This window comes from Cryptomeria japonica, chromosome 10, assembly GCF_030272615.1.
Source record: "Cryptomeria japonica chromosome 10, Sugi_1.0, whole genome shotgun sequence".
NCBI classification, from domain to species: Eukaryota; Viridiplantae; Streptophyta; class Pinopsida; order Cupressales; family Cupressaceae; genus Cryptomeria; species Cryptomeria japonica.
The window spans coordinates 231,478,399-231,498,550 of NC_081414.1; the positions used below are offsets into that span (position 1 = coordinate 231,478,399).

The window sequence follows — 20,152 nt, forward strand, 5'->3', positions numbered from 1 at the left end:
AACAACAATTTGCTCCGAATGCAGATAGAAACTCTGAAAGGATTTCCTTACTTGATCCTACTTGTGTTTGGACTATTGTTTGTCGTAGGCAGAAAGGTAAGTCTCCACTTGATCCTACTTGCAATGATGTTCCTAATTCTACTTATTATCATATAGGTTTAACATCTTGAGATGTGTTTCATCTTCTAATTACAAATTCTCGTTTCCAAAGCATCTTCGAGTTAATGTACCAATTTTAGTATGCACATTTGAAGTCTTTACCATTTGGATTTGTGTGAAACGACCTGTTGGCATTCAAATAAGATGAGTTTATCTGCTTCTGAACGGCTTGCCCTTTCAAGAACCCATATTGACATAAATTTATGTGGCTATGGGTTTTCTCCTCCAAAAGCCTTCACTAGGATTTCCTACCACTATCTACCTTAAGTCAGAGTACTAGCTAAGCAACATGGTTTTTCTTCAAGATTTTGACATCAAAATATTACTAGCAGTTTGGAGGATCTCATTAAACGGCAGTTCTTTAAAATCTCAATTTTTAGTCAAATGCAGCCAATGAAGAGACCTATTACAGAACTGTAATATCACATTTACATGAAATCTTTGGCAACCATAGGACAAGCCAATTCCACAACATAGCTCGAAAACTCACAACTGAGGAAAAATCAGCAGAACCAATTTTAACTAGGACTCAATGATTTGGCAAAAACCAGGCAAAGCCCAGCATATTTAAAAATTTTAAATTCATTGACTTGGCAAAACTGGCCCTAACTAGCCAAAAATATACCAAATCTCAGCTAGGAGAGTTAATGGGTGATTTCCTTGGCTGCAAAATTTAACTCACGGGTTTCCTGAGCACTCAGACAATTTTTTTGAACCACAATCCACACTGACTGATTTTCCTTTTGACATTGCCTTAACTATGTCACTGATTTCCAACACCTTGCCAGAAGTTTATTTTCTTTTGTTTTAGATTATTCTATCATGTAGATATTAATTCACGAGTTTCCTGAGTACTCAGGCATTTTTGGAACTATGGTCCACATTGGTGGCGCCCAGTTAAAACTTCATTTTTTCCTATAACAATTAAAAAATTATATCAATTGAGTACACATTAGCATCGATTTTCCTTTTTACAATGCCTTACACTATATCACTGATTTCCAACACACTGCCAGAATTTCTTTTCTTTTTGTTTTAGATTATTCCTTCTATGTCGATAATAACTCACGAGTTCCCTGAGTACTAAAGCAATTTTTTTGAACTATTGTCCACATTGATGTTGCCCAGTTAAAACTTCAATATTTTCCATAAGAGTTCAAAATATACAACAATTGAGTACACATTAGCATTCATTTTCCTTTTGACATTGCCTTACACTATGTCACTTATTTTCAACACATTGCCAGAAATTTCTCTCCTTTTTGAATTAGATTATTCTATTATGTAGATATTATCAATATGGGGACTGAATCAATTCAAATATTACTCACTGGCAATAAAATAGCCTTAAAAAAAAATCTGCAAGCAAAAAAGTTCTAAATATGAACAAATGGCAACCCTACAAACTTTAGGGTGAACGATATACCTCCAAAATATAAATACAGCAGCATATTTGAACTTAATGACAGTGGCTTGTATATTGACAGGCTGCAGATATGAGAGACCATATTTGGCAGCAGTACTAAAACTCAAAACATAAAATTGAAAAGATAAGGTGTAGATAATTCTGTAAGAATGTCCGCCGAAAGATAATGGCAAATCAAAGAATCATAAGCCATGTGAAATCAAAAGTTCCATTTTAATCAAAGGCAGCTCACAGGATAAACATTGTTACAAATGTTAATACAGGAGAATGCTGTGCGAATTGATTCTCAGTTCCAATTTATAAGTGCAAGTATGAAGCAACTGAATACCATAGTGGCAGTAAAATGGCAGGAATTGTTTGGCTGGCCACTCTTGGCTGATGTAGAATTTTGTGAAGGTGTTGAAGCTGGGGTTGGAGATGCCACAGAAACTGATGGCAATGGAGGATCTATTACATCTGTAAAAGCTGGGGCTAGAGCCGGTGGAGGTACCACTGCAGGTTGCATGGCAGCTAAGAGTGCCCCAGGTTCAACCAAAAACATTGAATATTCACTGTTCCTTGTAGGTTGACGACAAGTATTCTCTGCCATTGAAAAAGCAATTAGAATTCTTTTTGGATACATGATAATCCTTTAGACATGCATATTCACTACATACACAAAGGCAGACGCACACCTACAAAAAACTGATATCAGCTATCCTACTCAGAAAATGCATACTAAATAAATTCTAAACTTCTGAAGATTACTTACTCAAGTATGCATTAGCAGTTGCTGGGAATTCAGTAAACAGGCCATCTGGTTTCGCAACATTTACAAAGGTATTGATTTCCATTGTTGAATCCGAAAAATAATCAAATGCTAGAGTTGGATACTCATTCCTCAAACGAAATATAAACACAGTGAGATTGTTGAGATGCATCCGGCTTACAACATTTTCAGCATCCATCAGGAAAAACTCAGACGAAGTGAGAACTATGGCCCTGGCTAATGTCACACCATCAGCAAATCCTTTAATCTCCTTGATGGTGGAGTCTGGCACTGAAACATCCAAGTTTATTTGGTAAACAAGCTTGTAAGTTGTCTGTTGCCGGAACTTGTGCAGAACAGCACTGTCCTCAGATTGTATCATAACTTTATCAGTCATATTGCCATAGCCAGCCTTTTCTAAGGCTGCTATAGTTGCATTTATAACATCAAGACCCTGCTTTGCTAGGTACCGTGCATTCTGCAGAAAATGTAACCACAACTTGTAGTTATAAATAATGGTATATATACATATTTCTTGAAATGATAACAAGCTATAGTTAGCAGAAGTAAGATATTATCAAAAAATGTAAACAACTGAAAGACAATTGAGAGAAATAATGCATAAAGGAAAATAGTAGAACAATCCATCCTAATATATAAAATAACTTTTATAAGTGAAACAAGGCAATGGAAATTTAAAGAGTAGGCTGGCTGCTAAATATCGGCGATCACATTTCACCACTTCTATAAATAGGGTTTTCTAAATGTTAAGTAGGCTAAGAACGTACAAATTGTTTGCTCCCTGATAACCTTTTTCTAATGGCAAGTTCTCAGGTTTTATTCAGTGATAAACTTTGTCTAGGTCGGCTTAGGGTTATGAAAGGATTGAGTTTATGGAAGTGCATTTGCCTGCATGTGTCAATGCACAAGTACAATTAAAATGACTTTTATAAGTGAAACAAGGCAATGGAAATTTAAAGAGTAGCATGGATACTAAATATCAGAGATCACCTTTCACCACTTCTAAAAATAGGGTTTTCTAAACATTAAGTAGGCTAAGAATATCCAAATTGTTTACTCCCTGATAACTTTTTCTGAAGGCAAGTTCTCAGGTTTTATTCGGTATAAACTTTTCCCCAGGTAGGCTTAGGGTTATTAAAGGATTGAGTTTATGGAAGTACATTTGCCTGCATGTGTCAATGCACAAGTACGATAATCAGAAATATTTTGCATGCAAGACAACTAGAAGAATGCATGCTTTGGTATCGACTCCATTAATTAGAGAAATATCAAATTTGTGCAAAGCTGTATTCAAAAATAAAACTTATGTACAAAAATGATTAATACAACTAACATTGCTGTCCAAGAATCCATGATGCAACTTCTAATAGATGCAGCCTCGTATGATGATGTGGTGGAACTGCAAATGTACAGTTTTTGTGGATTGCCAAACTACTATTGGAATTGAGAAAAACATAGCCAAAGGCTCAAACCTTAAATTCTTCATTCATAAACAACATATACAAATGATTGCATTCCATCACTTTATAAAACCATTGAACTTACTAACCACCAAATCACTAACCATCAACTAACTCATAACTAATAACCGACTAAAAAATAACATATAATAAATTAACATTAACATGTTAATTTATTATTTAAAACCTTAAATTCTTCATTCATAAACAACACACACAAATGATTGCATTCCATCACTTTATAAAACCATTGAACTTACTAACCACCAAATCACTAACCATCAACTAACTCATAACTAATAACCGACTAAAAAATAACATATAACAAATTACTAACCATACACAAATGATTGCATTCCATCACTTTTATAAAACCATTGAACTTACTAACCACCAAATCACTAACCATCAACTAACTCATAACTAATAACCGACTAAAAAATAACATATAATAAATTAACATTAACATGTTAATTTATTATTTATTACTTTATTGTATGTAATGCACTATAGCTCCTAACATAGTATTGACATAGGGAATTTATTCTGGTGCTGCAGTATCAACAATTGGTCTGCCTCAAATTTAAACCCCCACCCCCTCTCATCGTGAAAAAATTTCTTTGGATGTCGGTTTCTACCAATAATGCATCCAATTGCAATGTGCAAATACAAAATCTATTAAACCTTTATGGCTCCAAAAAAAAATAAAAATTAAATTGACGATTCAAATACCTTTGTCTTCCACATAACACTGCAAATTAAATACAAATGGTATTTTCAAACAATTTTTCAGTTTTGTGTTGTGTTCGACAGCTTTTCGGAACATTTTGAAATTTTTTATTTTGTTAAGAAATGAGAAAGATATAGCAGTTTAGTGAGACTATGTTAAGCTACCATTTTAAAATTAGAAAAGTATAGCAACAGTAGAATGTTGTGTAATGAGAACATGATTCCTCCGCACAAATTTAATATCCAAAGAGCAGCATAATAAATCTATTGGTTGAAAATTTTGTACACCTAAGAAGATGTACAAAATTGTGGTTTCAACCACAGCATGTTAGTCTAAAACTCTCCTAATTCAAAGGAAGGCTCCCCTTTTCTACTATTACTAACTAAATACTAATCTAATTTGGGTGGGACAACATCCTTTTCTCGTTTTTCAGAAAAGATGATATTCTTCTCTTCCTAGAAAAGAATAGCAGTTAAGAAAACAAATACAGCAGCTTAAAAAACTTTAATAACAACAAGAATACATATACAAAAAGGAAGTGAAGTTTCCATGAAAGCTCAAAGTTTTATGTCACCTCCTTAGCCCCCCCTAGGGACGAGAAAATAGAAACAAAGCTCAAAGTCTTTAATTTCCACTATACTATCTACCTTTCCAAAATGATTAAAACCAGAACAATATACAGCATATAACAGCACAAAGTTTGCAAATATGATGCAGCTCTAAAACTACTTCAAATGGGAACAACCACAAGCACAAAGTCTTGCAACTCTTCTCAGCTTTTAACACTTAACTACATTAATTTAACCTTCACTATTTGCAGCACAAAGTCTGCAAGAAATCCGGTTAAAGGAGCAAGCTCCTTTCAACAATCTCGTTACAATTTCAAGCAAATGCAGAAAAATATACCACTATGACACAAGAACACAATGGATATAAGGGTATGACTTCAACACAATCTGAAACTCAAAGCCTTCTTGATATTACTTGAGAAAAAAATTTACAAGTATAAAGCACAAAGTCTTTATGACTGTAAATTTCTGTAGAGTTTTCTTGCTTGCTGAAAAAGAAAAAAATTACATAGAGCACCCTCCAATATATAGGAGAGGGGCTGAGAGCAAAAAGTGGGAGAAGTCTAACTAACTAAGACTTTTTCCATAACTAACTACAACTAACTATGACTTATTCAAATTACAGTCCTATTGCTAACCAACTTCTAATTTGTTTGTATGCAATTACAAGTGATAAAACTACTTGTAATTACAAGTCTTGACACTACATGTAATTTGTCGAAAAAAAATACATAAAACAGAACTCGAGTTGTTATTAGACACTTCCTATTCCCTTCTATCTTTGGCCATGAAAGACTGAAATCTATCAATTGATTTCTGCAACTCATTAGGATTTGGACCCATTATATTCCTTGCAACAACAACAGTCTTGATGATGACATCAAAATATCCGACTGATGTTGTTCTATTTTCTTCGAGAACAGTTTGCATCTTATCAAGAGAGACTTGGTATTTCACAAACTGATGGATTGAGGCTACCGTAAACTATTCTGATTCTAGTTCCTGATGAAGTTATGTCATCAACTCGAAAAGTATCAAATCTTCAAAGAGCAATTCTCCATCCCTACTTAAAATCTCACAAGACATTTTCTCAAAATTAGAGATGACATCTTGCTTCATCTTAGTACTCATTTCAAGAGTAATTTGTACATCTTTGATAAGGTCCTTAATAACCAATGATTTATTGACCATAAGTTCCTCAAATTTGATGAAGTCTCCCTGTTAGGTATCAGCATATTGTTGTACAGGGTTTCCAATTTGACCTAATCCATCTCATGCCAGATCTTCAAATCTTTCTCCATTGATTCTAGAGTTTGATTAAACATCATTTTTGCTGCCCATATTGCTCAACATATGCAATGCTTTCTTCACCACTTGAGTGCTTTGATCAACTAATTGATCTACCCAAGAATCAACTGCCTTGACCTTCCGATCAGCTTTCTCTAATTGTTTGATGGATTCTTCAGAAGTAGAGGAGGTTAAGGGATCGACCTTCTCTGAAGAATTAGTGATCTTTTGGATCACTGAGATGAGTTGTGCATTATTTTCCTTGAGTTCATCCTTCTTTGCCAAGAGCTCATCATAACTCTGAACCAGTGAAGCCACCGAATCTTGAGCGTCATGCATAATCCCAACGTGAGTTTGCTTACCAAGTTAAACTTTTGTGAACCTGCAATCAGATAGCTGCATTTCTTCTAGCGGTTTATCAGCTAGAGGTTCTGCCACTTCTGTATACTTCATCTTATTGCTGTCCACAACCACTCGTGAGACTGTCTTTGCCTTCTTAGCAACCCTTGGCTTAGGCTTCCTAAGCTACTGAAAATCAAATATATCGGGAGAAATCTCCCACTTCTTCCTTTCTGGAGTGAATGAACTCACCCATGGGGGTAACTTTAATGAGTTCATGTTTGTAGAGGTAGTTGTGGTTTGTGAAGGAGCAAGTTCTGCCTGTACCACAATTGTCACTCTAAGAGAAGCCTCTATCTCGACAGCAACAAGTTCTTGCTCAGATGGCAAATCATGGCTAGCTTTTGTCATGAACTTATCAAAATTCACAACAGAAGTATCAATTTCTAGAATTGATAACCTGGATAGAATGGCATACAAAGGATTTACATCAAAGACACTCTCGAAGTTGCCATGAGAAGTATTTGCAACTGGTGATGACACATTTGTGCAGGCATATGTAATTGGCATAACGTGATCCACATGGACTGTAGAGAAAGAATCCACATTTGTGTCAATAGGAGACATAGGTACATCCAAAGCCAATCGAGGGGTGATTGTGTGAGGAGAATCTGAGTCCATAGTAGGAAGGGATCCTATTGTATTCTCCTCATGTGCTTCATCTTCAGGGTCAATGACATGAATCTGTACTTGAGGCTTCTCTTTTCCTTTTAGTGATACCTCTTGTGGAGGGATAACTAAGGCTCTACTCACCCTTTACTTGATCCTTGTGCCTATGGAAGAAGCACCCTCTTTGGATTTGACCCTGACTTCGGACTTATGCCCAACTGGTCCTACTAAATCACTTTCGGCTCCACCTTTGATCTTAATGGTTTTGACATTATTGTCCTTCAGCCAAGCATTGGTGTTCACAAGAATGGGCTGAAATCTATCAAAGATAGAGGTATTGTGACCATTGAGTAGACGGAAGAGGAGCCTCAACAACCCTTTGTTCTGTATATTCTGGGTCAAGAGTTTTCCCGTCATGTATCATTCCTTGTGGAATCTTGTTAGATCCAAATCCACAATTTGCTCCAAGGTGAGCCTACTATAGTCCATTTTTCTGACATATGTGCGAAGATCAACCCATATATCCTCAAGGTGATGAACATGAGTGAAAGCTCTCTTGATTTTGTCCTTCATTCCCCAATAATCAAAATCTTTCCTTTCCTTGAATTTCTTCAACTTGATTTCTTGAAGCTCTATTTCCATTGCCTTGGCTCTTGCTAAGGTTGTCAAGGAATACCGGCCAATCTGCAATGGATTATGTGAGGATCTATTGATGCCTAGCTTATGATTGGCTAATTGTACTGCATGAATTGTCATCAGCTGCCTAGCCAACTCCACCAAGATGACCTTGTCAGTAGGATATCTGTGAAGCATACATGGCTGATCCTCCAAACATCCAACTCTCATGTAAGTAAAAGTTGGGAACTGTAGGAACAACCATCCATACCCATTCACCTTCTTCCAATCTACCTTAGACACTCTCTTGTTCTTGAGTGTTTTATCAAATAAGCACATGAAATGGCTGAAGAAGGCATCTTGCACCCTCCTGTAGTGAATCCTATTGGGTCTCAAAGTGAGTTGCTCATTATATTTCCATACTGGTACCAACGATCTATCACCTTTGGTAGAAAGATCGGAAAATTGTCTAAGTGACTTTGCTATGCACACTAAGTAGTAATTCATATAGAAGGAGAGGATGGTTGAAACTTGTGACAGCTGCTCACATAGGTTATCACTGACTACTTCACCCCAAAAAATATGAGACTGCCCTTTCCTCATGACCACAATTATTTGTACATCCAGATCTCAAATACATTGGAATGTTTCAACCCTATTATCCTGCTAAGAAGTGTGATCATATCACTGACTTCTCAATGAAATTAGACTGATATAATTTGGGCCATCTTGAGAAACAAGTCCCGAGAGTCTTGAGCCATTTAGAGTTGATGTCTTATACAATCTGACCTTTTTTGGTTATAATGATCTAGAGCATTCTTCATAGAGATATCTGAATGCATCGCGGCAACTGGATACTTGAAGATCTTGTCAATAGTCTATGCATCCAATTTGATAATGATATTGTCGTCATCATCTTCGATTGTTCTAGATCCTTGTCAAAATGAGCAATGCAAGCAAGAACAAATTCGAGCTCCAAGGCAGCCACAGGAAAAGTAGAAACTAGATGGATGTGACTATTCAGGAGCAACTGCATCCATGGCTTGGTGATCCCTGTACTCTTTCAAAAAATTCAGACATGTCAACATGTCTGATCTCTGTCTTTAATCCCATCCACCAGAGAGCTCACTTGAGAAGGAGCAATCTCATTTTGGTACTTATCATACTTCTATTTCATCTTTTTGTTGGAAGGAAATTTCGACTCTTTTGTCAATGAATAGGAATTTGCAACACTGCAATGGAAACTCCAAAGGGTCAAAACGTCTTCACAAGCTATTGGAGAAGCCATGATACCAAATTTTCGAAAATCAACGCCCAACCATGATATTTATCATGAAGGGGGAAAAAATGGAAAAGTTTGAACAACACATAATCGATAAGGCTTTGACAATGACAAAGGTAGAATTTCAGATCTTGTGGGGTAGATTGCAAGTGAAATGAACATAGAATGTTTAAGCGGGAAAGTGAGAACTTGTGGAAAAGAGCTAAAACTTTTACTTGCAATTGGGCCTCTGAGACCCGGATGCAAGTTGTTGGTTGAAAATTTTGTACACCTGGGGGATGTACAAAATTGTGGTTTCAAAGACGACGTGTGAGTATGATACTCTCCTAATTAAGGGAAGGCTCCCCCTATCTATAAACTATTCTTAAACTAAAAATGGATGAGACAACAGTCTTTCTTCTTCTTTCAAGAAAAACTTTATCCTTTTCTCTTCACAGAAAAGTGATAGCAATTGAAAATAACAGTAGCAACAACTTATAAAACAAAGTGAGAGAAAGAAAATGAAGTTTCCTGAAAGCACACAAACTTTTGTCACTTTCTTCGGGACGGGACAACAATATCAAGCTCAAAGTCTTGCATATGTGAAATTCTATCTACCCTTTTCTATATTAATGATAACAAGACCAAAGTATGGCAGCACAAAGTCTGAAATATCTTGCTCTTCTCTACATAAAACAACAAGAACTAGTGTGAGCTTAAAGTCTCCCAACTATTTCTTATCACCAAATCTACTTCTACCTTCTCTCAAGAACAAGTGTAGACACAAAGTCCTACAGCTTCTCTCAACGGAATATCTACTCTGATTGATATTAATCTCCCATACTTGCAACACAAAGTCTGCAAATCAAATTTGATTAAGCTCTTATAGAAACACCAGCAAGAAAGATAATTTTGAACACAAAATCAAGATATTTAGCACGAAGTCTCAATTCTTGAGCAATCTTCTTCTATTTCTTTCAACTTCAATTTACATATAAAAAGCACAAAGTCTTTCTTGCTGCAAATTTTAGCAGATTTTTCTTGCTTGTTTTCCCAAGATAAAAATTACAATAGACTCTCTCAAATATTTATAGGAGAGGAGTCTTGAGAAAAAGGTGGGAGGATCCCAACTAACTTGAGAGATTCTCTCAACCACCATGACTTATTCAACAACTAGTAAGACTTATTCAAAGTTACAAGTCCTATCCTAAATTGACTTGTAACTAGCCAACTTGTAATTACAAAAGTGTAAGTGATGGCCTGCATTTTACAAAAATACTTTTACGAGTAAACATGTCAAAAAAGAAATTACAACTCTGAAAATACAACTAAGTGTTGAAAAACACTTAAGTTGCAACATGTTTAGACATGAATCCTTCGAACTTCTGGCTAACCATTTGTAGTTCATTAGGGTTCGGTTCGTGGGTGTTCTTGGCAACAATCATGGTCTTCACAATGGTATCATGGCTCTGAAGAAGTGTAGAGTTGTTCTTCTCTAAAGTGGACTGGATTTCCTGCAAGAAGATTTGATGTTTCATTAAAACTTGAATTGAGGCAGCTGAAAATTGTTCACTCCTCCACTCATTATGAATCTTCATCTGTAGATCTGCGAGAACTTCTTCTTCTGGTAGCAAACTCCCCATTCTGATCCATGATACTGCAGGAGGCCTTCTCACAACGAGAAACAACACCTTGGAATACTTCAACTCGCAATCTCATAGCATTATCAATATCTCCAATGAAGGATTTGAGAACGAGGGCCTTGTTCTCTAGGAGCTCTTCACATTCTAGGTACATGACCCTAGAAGGAATAATGTCATGCTCCTGAAGAACACTCAACACTTGTTGAGGCATCTTGCGCCAAATCGTCAAGCTACCTTCAACCCTTTCTTGGTTCTATTTGAAGGTCTTGGAGGCTTGGCTCAACTTTTCTCCAATGGTCTCCAACTTAACCATCATTTGGAATGTCTTTCAGCACTTGCGCACACAGATCATGAAGCTGATCCACCCAAGAGTCTAACGCTTGTACCTTCTGAGCAACTCTTTCAACTCCTTGGACTAGTTCCTGTGTACTTGTGGAAGTTGAAGGATTGTAACCTTCACTTGAAGACTTGGTAATCTTTTGGATTGCTGCAACAAGTTGCACATTTTCCTCTTCTAGCTTATCCTTCTTTGCTAGAAGTTCATCAGACTGTGCACCAATGAGGCTACAAAATGTTGAGCATGTTTGACTACTTCATGCGTTTGTTTGCCCAACTCCACCCTTGTGATCATGTAATCAGCAGCTTGCATCTCTTCCTGTGGCTTGTTTACAATTGGCTCAACAATTTCAGCCACCTTCATCCTGTTACTATCAACTGTTACCCTCGAGATCATCTTAGCCCTTTTAGCAACCTTGGGTTTTGATTGCTTGAGATGCTGGAAATCAAAGATGTCAGGAGAGATTTATTGCTTCTTTCTTTTAGGTGTAAAAGAACTAAGCCATGGAGGTAAAGTCATCAATTCTCCTTGAGCAACGGCTGAAAGTGAGGGAGAAGTAGTTTTTGTTTGAACAACAGTCGTCATCCTGGGAGAAGTTATTCTTTGAACAACAACTATAGACTACTCATTAATCAAAGGTCCTAATGACTGCATCATGAACTCATCAAAACTAGAAGCAGAAGTATCAATCTCTGACAAAGGGGCATATGCAGGATTATCCTCAAAGATATTCATCAAATTCCCTTGAGGATGATCAAGAGATGGCTCTGTAGCTGAAATCAGAATAACTCTCTGAGGAGATTCGCCAGCTGAAATAGGAACAATATGAATAGTGGAAAAAGCATCCACATTCGCATCAAGAGAAGACATAGGTAATTCTAAAGGAATTTGTGGGGGAACTTCATGAGGTGACTCCGAAATGGGTGACTCGAGATCATTATCTGATTATAGTTCTTCCTCTGGATCTTCAGCATCAATTACATGAATATGAAGCTGAGGCTTTTCTTTCCCTCGAACCGTCACTTCTTCAGGAGGAAGTACCATTGCTCTACTAACCTTCTACTTGATTCTTGTACTTGAAGATGACGCACCTTCCTTGTTGTCTACTTTGATTTCAGACTTGAGTCCGACAGGTCCTGTGGAATCATCTTATTTTCCAACCTTGATCTTGATGAGTCTAACACCGTTATCCTTAAGCCAAGTATTGGTGTTAGCTAAGATAGGCTGAAATCTATCAAGAATCGAAGTGCATTCTTTATGCAACCACTGAATTGTTGGAAGTGGTGCTTCATCAACTCTCTTTTCAACATATTCAGGATCAAGTATCGTTCCATCATCAATCATTCCTTCTGGAATGTTACCAAGTTTAGGTCAACAATCTACTCAAGAGTGAGTCTGCAATAATCCATCTTAGGAACCTCCTTTTCATTACAGAGATCACCCAAATGTCTTCTATCCAATGCACATGCGTGAAGGACTTTTTGATCTTCTCCTTTATGCCTCGGTAATAAAAATCTACTCTTGGCTTGAACCTCTTGAGTTTTATTTCCTGCATTTCGATCTCCATGGCCTTGGCTTTGGTGGATGTAATGAGGGAATAATGGCCAATTTTCAATGGGTTATTTGTAGAGATTCCCATTCCAACCTTATGCTTAACAAATTGATGTGCATGAACAGCCATGATCTGTCTTCTCAACTCCATAAGAATGATCTTATCAGTTGGATATCTAGGAAGCATATATGGCTGACCGCTATAACATCCAACTCTCATGTAAGTGAAAGTTGGGAATTGAAGGAATAGGCAACCATATTCATTCACATTCTCCCAAGCAGCATCTAATACTCTCCTGTTTTTCAATGTCTTATCAAACAAGCACATATAATGACCAAAGAAGGCATCCTGGACCCCCCCAAAGTGCAATCTGCTAGGTCTCAAAGGCAACTGGTCATAGTAATCCCACATCGGTATAAGCGAGTGATCACCCTTGGTAGAAAGACCAGGGAAGTGTCTAAGTGATGTTGCTATATACACCAAATATGAGTTCATGTAGAACGTCATGGTGGAAGGAACTGCTGCAAGTTGTTCACAAAGGGTATCACTAATGATTTCACCCCAAAAGATGTGCTGAGACTGCCTTATGAGCATGATGAACTTATACATCCATGGTTCAAAAACATTAGAATGTTCTAAACCCATCATCCTGCTGAGAAAAGTGATTGTGTCTAGGATTTCCCACTTGAAATCACTACGGTACAACTTTGCTCATCTTGTAAAAGCATCCCATGGCTCACTGATCCATCTATTGATATGGCGTTTGCAATCTTTTTCTCTCGAATCATAATACTCAACTGCACTATCTTTGGAGATCTCTGTGTAAACAGGTGCTGGTGGTATTCTGAAAACCTTCTCAATTGTATCCGCATCAAACGGATTATCACTTCCCCATCATCATTCCTAATAGTTCTTGTTTCTTTGTCAAAATGATTGGCACAAGCAAGAACGAACTCAGGTTCTAGGGCAGCCACTGCAAAGGAAGAAGCATGGTGAATGTGGCTGTCCAACACGTGCTGCATATTGCTATCCTTGGGATCTTCCATCCGTTTAACGAACTTTGACATGTCAAGATGCCCTATTTCTGTATCTTTGATGTGCTCCATGGGAGTGGAAACTTGGGATGGAGAGATCTCATTTTGGTACTTATCATATTTGTATTTCATCTTCTTTTGAGAAGAGGAAGATGGTAAATCAGTCATTGAACAAGAGCTTGGCACGCTGAGACGAAGATCTAGAAGTGTCAAAGCAACATCAAGATCAGCCGAATGAAACATATTTTTTCTTTTCAATGGGAAAAACTCTATCCCTCTTAAGAGGAAAATGGTGAATAAATAGTAACACTTGGAACTTGGCTTTTGGTCAATTTCGGATCTTGGGAGACATGTTACAAGTATGCAAGTGGGGTAGGACATTCACAATCGGGTTTTTAAAACCCGAATGCAAGTATACTTGTAATAAGAAAAATGGAAAGATGTGTGAAAAATGGAATTTTAGCATGGAAAAGATAATGAGAATGAAATGTGTGAACAAGGGTAATGAATGCGGATGAATAAGGAAAGAATTTTGGAAGATCGTCTCTATTTTAACCTCAAGAGAATGGGAAAAACCTTCACTTGTAATCAGGTTTTTAAAACCCGAAATTGGAAAGACAAGCTTTTAACAACTTTGAAACTTGAACTTTTGGCAAAAGATGAAGTCTTTTCAACCAAAAGGGAAAAACTCACTTTTTCATCTTACTTGCCATCGAATTTTAAAAACCGAAAATGCAAGTAAAGAGGGAAAAACAGAAGGGGAAAGACAAAGCAATCCTTAAATTATATGGGAAGATCTCTCTCAAACACGAAATGAAAAAGAACACAAACATCAATCATGATCAATCAAGGAATTTCAAAACAACAAAAATAAAATAAAGAAAAAACTGAAAACAAAACATACCTTGCTTGATCAAGGTGCCCTCTAAAGAGATGGAATAACTTTGGAAGAAACAATCAGTTCCTTAAATAGAAGGCAAAATGAAAATGTTGAAACCCTAGCCATGTTTTTGTCACTTGGATTTTAACCATAATCACCAAAACAGCATGCAAGAAGGAAGAAGAATGAGTCCAAACACCTAGCAAGGGTACGTGGTGAAGCAAGGAAGCAAAACATCTAGGTTAGAGAGACCAAAACACCTTCCTTCATGCTGCAAAAACGGCTCCAAAGAAGGAAAACGCGGCACATAACCAGCAAAAACGCCTATCAAAATGGGCAAAACGTGGCACATAAACCAGCATAAAAGGGATAAGAATCAACATGCCTCCTTCTTGAATGCATTCCTCCACAAAAATCAGTTTACAATTCCTCCAAAATTCGAATTCCTTGGAGAAAAATCAGGTCAGGTTCTTGTGAAGAAAGAACAAGTTTAAAATGTAAGCAAAAGACATGAAATCAGGTTTGTAAATCCCCTTTACAAGTTTTAATTTGCTTCACTTTTCAACTCATAAGGCAAAATCGGGTTTGTGAGAGAAAAGAACAAGAAGACATGTCAAAATAACTTTTAATAGGGAAATAAAATCCCCTTTACAAGTTTTAATGACTTAAAAAAGAACTTGCCATAGAGAAATAAAATTCCCTTTACAAGTAACTAAAAATATAAAAACATGTAATAGAGAAATAAAATCCCTATTACAACTAAAAAGTAACTTTAAAACTTGTAATAAGGAAATAAAATCTCTATTACAACTTAAAATCACTTAAGTAGGAACTTTTAAAAGAAATTACAAGTTCTTTTTAACTTATAATTTTAAATTTACTTGTAATATGTCAAAAAAGTTCCTACAATGACTTAAAAGACAAGAAACAACAAGGGGGAAATAAAAAGTAAGTTACAAGTTTAAAAATTACATAAAGTGCACTTGTAATTGACTTAAAATTTCCCTACAACACTAAAACAAGAGAAAAATAAAACTTGCAATCCAAGGAAAATTTCCCACCTACAATTAGGAAGAAAATATCCCAAGATTGAAGAAAAAACATAGCAAACGAACTCGGAAAGGGATGAAATTTAAAATCTGGATCAAGGATGGACCGAGGATTAAGCCAGTCCAAGGGCAAAGAAAAATTTTACCTCGGGAAGCCTGCCTTAGAGTAAAATTCTCATTTTTAACATTTTTTAAAAAGGGTTGTCCATTTTTGTGAATAGAAAATACGAACAACACAAGTATACGCAATTGCTATTGAATGGGAAAAATGAATTCACAACTAGAAGCTTGAGATCTGAAATGGATCTTGCACGCTAGGGTAGCATGACATTGAACTTGCAATCAGGTCTCTGAGACCGATTGCAAGTGTGCAAGGCATTATGGGAAAGAATTAACATTTTGCACTTGAAATCGAGTCTCTAGGACCTGATTGGAAGTGAATATATTTGCATACGGATGAAGGTGAAAAGCCTGCGATGCACATTACAAATGAATATGTGATGTAAGGAAATAGATGAAAGACTTGCAATCGGGCCTCAAGGACCCGATTGCAAGCATACAAAAGAAAGTTGATAATTTGATAGGCAAAAGTGAGCTTGCAATCGAGCCTCTACGACCTGACTGCATGAAGACAAGCATACCTGAAATATGTATCAAAGGGAAAATGCGAAGTTCGTATCCAATCAAAAGAAAAGAGGAATACAAGCTTGCAATTGGGTCTTTAGGACCCGATTGCAAGTGATCAAACTTGCAATATAGGAAATGACGAAAGGGGCTTGCTAGTGACGAGGTAATGAACTGCGCAATGGAAAAAAAATATTTTGCAAATGCATCGATAAAACCAAAATAAGGGAAGGTTTGAAAAAACAAATGCCACGCAAAGATCATCGTTTGCTATCAATAATGCATCCATTTTGCCATTAATTTCGAACTAGAAAGAACCACTACAAACAAAATAACACATCATAGGAGAAAAATGAAAAGAAAGAAAGAACAAAAAAAAACACTTACCTTAAGATAGAAACCCGAAGGAAATGAAACACAACTCGCTCAGACTCTGACGCAGCCTCAAGAGAGAAAAGAAAATGATTTCAAAGCCCCAATGATAGGCTCAAATAAGTGAAAGAGGAGGGATACTCCTAATACGCCACAATGTCTTGAAGACAATCTCCAAGAAAAACGCAGAACTTTAAATTCCATGCAAAGGGAAAAACTCCATAGAAAATCGGGTTATGAGAAGCCCGATACAAGCAAGAAACATAACACTTATCAATCACAACATATACTTGTAGTCGGTTCTCAAAGGCTCGATTACAAATTTACAAGTATTTGGACTCAACACTTTTTTAAAAAGAAAATAAAGCTTCACTTGTAGTCGGGCCTATGAGACCTAATTACAAGTCTAAAACTCACATTAGCAAAAAGACAACTTACTTGCAATTGGGTATTAAACCTTCGATTGCAAGTCTTAAAACTTTACAAAGAACAAACAAGCTTGTAATCGGGTCCCTGAGACCCAATTACAAGCAAGTGTTTTACTTGCAATACACTTAAAAATCTCCCTTTACTTGCAACGTTCAAGCCAAAACCCGAAATTGCAAAGAGATGAAGAACAAAGACTACAAAAACGAACCAAAACTAAAACAAAGATGACAAGAACAAATACACATGACTAGAAGAACATATTAGAAGAGACTTTGCCTCGTAAAATGCACCTTAGAGACGAAAAGTATGAATTTAAATGGAAAAATTCATAGGGGTTGTCCTATTTTTTTTAAGTTAAAAAATGAGGACAACAAAATCCATGCAAATCTTGAAACAAATAAACCCTCATAACTGGACGATAAAAACTTCTTCTCAACCATCTGAACCTCCTACACTTTTTTGAAACACCTTATTTCTCTGCAACTGTGAATATGAACACAATGAACATAACGAGAGAAAAATTGTGGAAAGAATGTACAAAATGGAAGAGAAACAAGATGTAGATGAATGACAAATGTCAACAAGTTTGTCGCAAGGCTCATGATCTCTGCTGGTACTGCTGACAAATATGCAAGAAGAGTGGAAACTACAAACTCCAAATTTTGCATTGAGGTCCGTGATATCCACTAGTCCTTTATTTGCAACACTCAACTTTACAACAAATGAATGGGAATGGGAAAAGGTCATTGGGTCGTAGAGGTTCATATTATCCGTTAACCCATTGCCTTAATGAACTTGACAAACAAAGTATAAGTGGAGTGAAAATTTAGAGAGACGTCTTTCAAAACCTTCTCTAATATCATATTGGAATTGAAACAAAAGAGAGCCAAAGGCTCAAACCTTAAATTCTTCATTCATCAACGACACACAAATGATTACATTCTATAGCTTATAAAGCCATTCAACTTATTAACCACAAACTACCAACTAATAATAAGCTAAAAGATAACATCAAATAAATTAACTTTAAAATGTTAATTTATTTTATTACTTCATGCACTATAATTCCTAACTACGCGTGACTGAGTTGTAGCTTGTTTGGCCTCTTTGTTTCCATCCTATGATGCAAGGTTTGGAAGAACCTTCCCTTCTTATGGGTCTAGTTTAGAACCAAGATGGCCTTGGGTTTGCTCAAGGCAACAATGGCAAGTTAGGATAAACCCAAGGGCTGCCCCAAAGAAAAGACAAAAAAACATTTTTATAAACAAAATAGTGCCAAAAATTTGATTTCACCCTTAACTGCTAAATATTTTTAAATGGCATGTGCCATAAAGGTTAGGTTGCTCGTCAACCCTGCCAAGGGTGTTGCCACAACACCTACATGAGGGCCATTGCATCTCAACCCCATTGGGGTCTTCACTCCCAGATTCCCACAACAACTACATGAGGGTCATTGCATCTCAACCCCATTTGGGTCTTCACTCCCAAATTCCCACTAGTTGCCATCCAAAAATTTAGGCAATTGGTTATCCCATCCTTGAGGTATGTGCCCACATCCCCCCATCCCTTCACCTTGAGACTTTGTGGAATATAGCTTATTAAGTTATTTTGCCTAAAGTTAAAAATTTATGTAGGTTGTGAGTTCTACTTCAACTAAGAGGAATTGGAGCACATACTTCTTTATCCACTTAGTTGAACACAGCCAATTGGGTGCAAAAAAGGTTGAGGATTTGATCTTTGTGCACTCCAACTTGCATCATTTGTCACATAAGAAACTTGATTACAATGAGGGGGTGACAAAGAATTGGGATCTAACTCTTGAGTGGGCTGACTTAGACATCGTTGTCACACTTGCCAAAATTCTTTCGATGAGGCAGATTGTACATGACATGGCTAGTGAAAGTGGCATTGTAACTCGTGGTTCAAATGGAATTGAACCAAATGTTGACTTTGATGCTCTCGATGAAGAGTAATATGAAGATTATCGAATATTGATTATAATTTTCATTGTGTATTGATATATGACAAATCACTAAATTATGAATTTTATTATTTTCTTTTTTGCAAATTATGAGGTAAAACACTTTGTTCATTGACAATTATGAATATCATTGTTTTTATAATTTTAATATATATAAAATTATAAATTATATGTATTCAAACCCAAACCCATAATCATGCCCAAGGAAAAAAATAATGTCATACCAGCATACCTATCCCCATACCAAGACTGGCAACTTAGCTTCCCCTTTCGACAACATGGGTCAAGGCATATGCATTTACATTTGGGCTAAACATGGCTCCAAGGAGATATGAAGGTAATGAAAGGTCATATTATCAGGTTTAGAACTGTGAATAATGTGGAAATATGAAGATTTTTGAGATCCAGCCAAACCAGAGAACCCCTAAAGACAATAATGGCTCTCCATTGCCATGTGGTGAAACTGAAGTTGGTCCTCAATTTAAGGTTTGTTATTGGCCTAAAGGAATGTGTTTTGGATTCCTTCCCTTGAAACAGAGGAGTCCACCTATTACTTGCTCTGGGTGTATATTAGAATTTGCTCACTTAAATAAAAGTGTTTCTACTTTCTATTTAGTCTGTGTAGAAATATAGTTGTGGTAGAGAATCATGCCATTGCTCCAATGATGAAAGAACAGAGAGATTCAAACATTAGGATCTGAACACCAGAATATGCCACAACCTAATGCTTTATGAAGCTGCTCGGGCTCAATTTTTGAGAGGGTTTAGATTTCCTCATCTTGTTGCTAAATGTCTGTAATTGTTATAAATAATTTTCTGATTCATCATGATCCTTGTATACATGATTTGTAGATGATGCACAGGAAGTCGGTGTGATATGTTAGCATTAAATTTTGCCACTCTTTAAAACTCCAAAGGAACTCAATTCGATTTCCAATGGAAGATGGCAAGGCTCCAAGAAACATTG

The 20,152-nt window shown here is 36.5% G+C and overlaps 1 protein-coding gene across 1 annotated transcript in view; it reads right to left on the minus strand.

The window, feature by feature from the left end:
• Nucleotides 1-1,542: 1,542 nt before the first annotated feature.
• LOC131077795 (glycerophosphodiester phosphodiesterase GDPDL7) overlaps nt 1,543-20,152 on the minus strand; it is a 136,708-nt gene continuing 118,098 nt past the window's right edge. The window contains exons 8-9 of the mRNA XM_058015347.2: nt 2,337-2,811; nt 1,543-2,167 (exon numbers count right to left, since the gene is read on the minus strand). Coding sequence (XP_057871330.2) covers nt 1,872-2,167; nt 2,337-2,811 — 771 coding nt within the window. The 3' untranslated portion in view covers nt 1,543-1,871. The remainder of the gene's footprint in view (nt 2,168-2,336; nt 2,812-20,152) is intronic.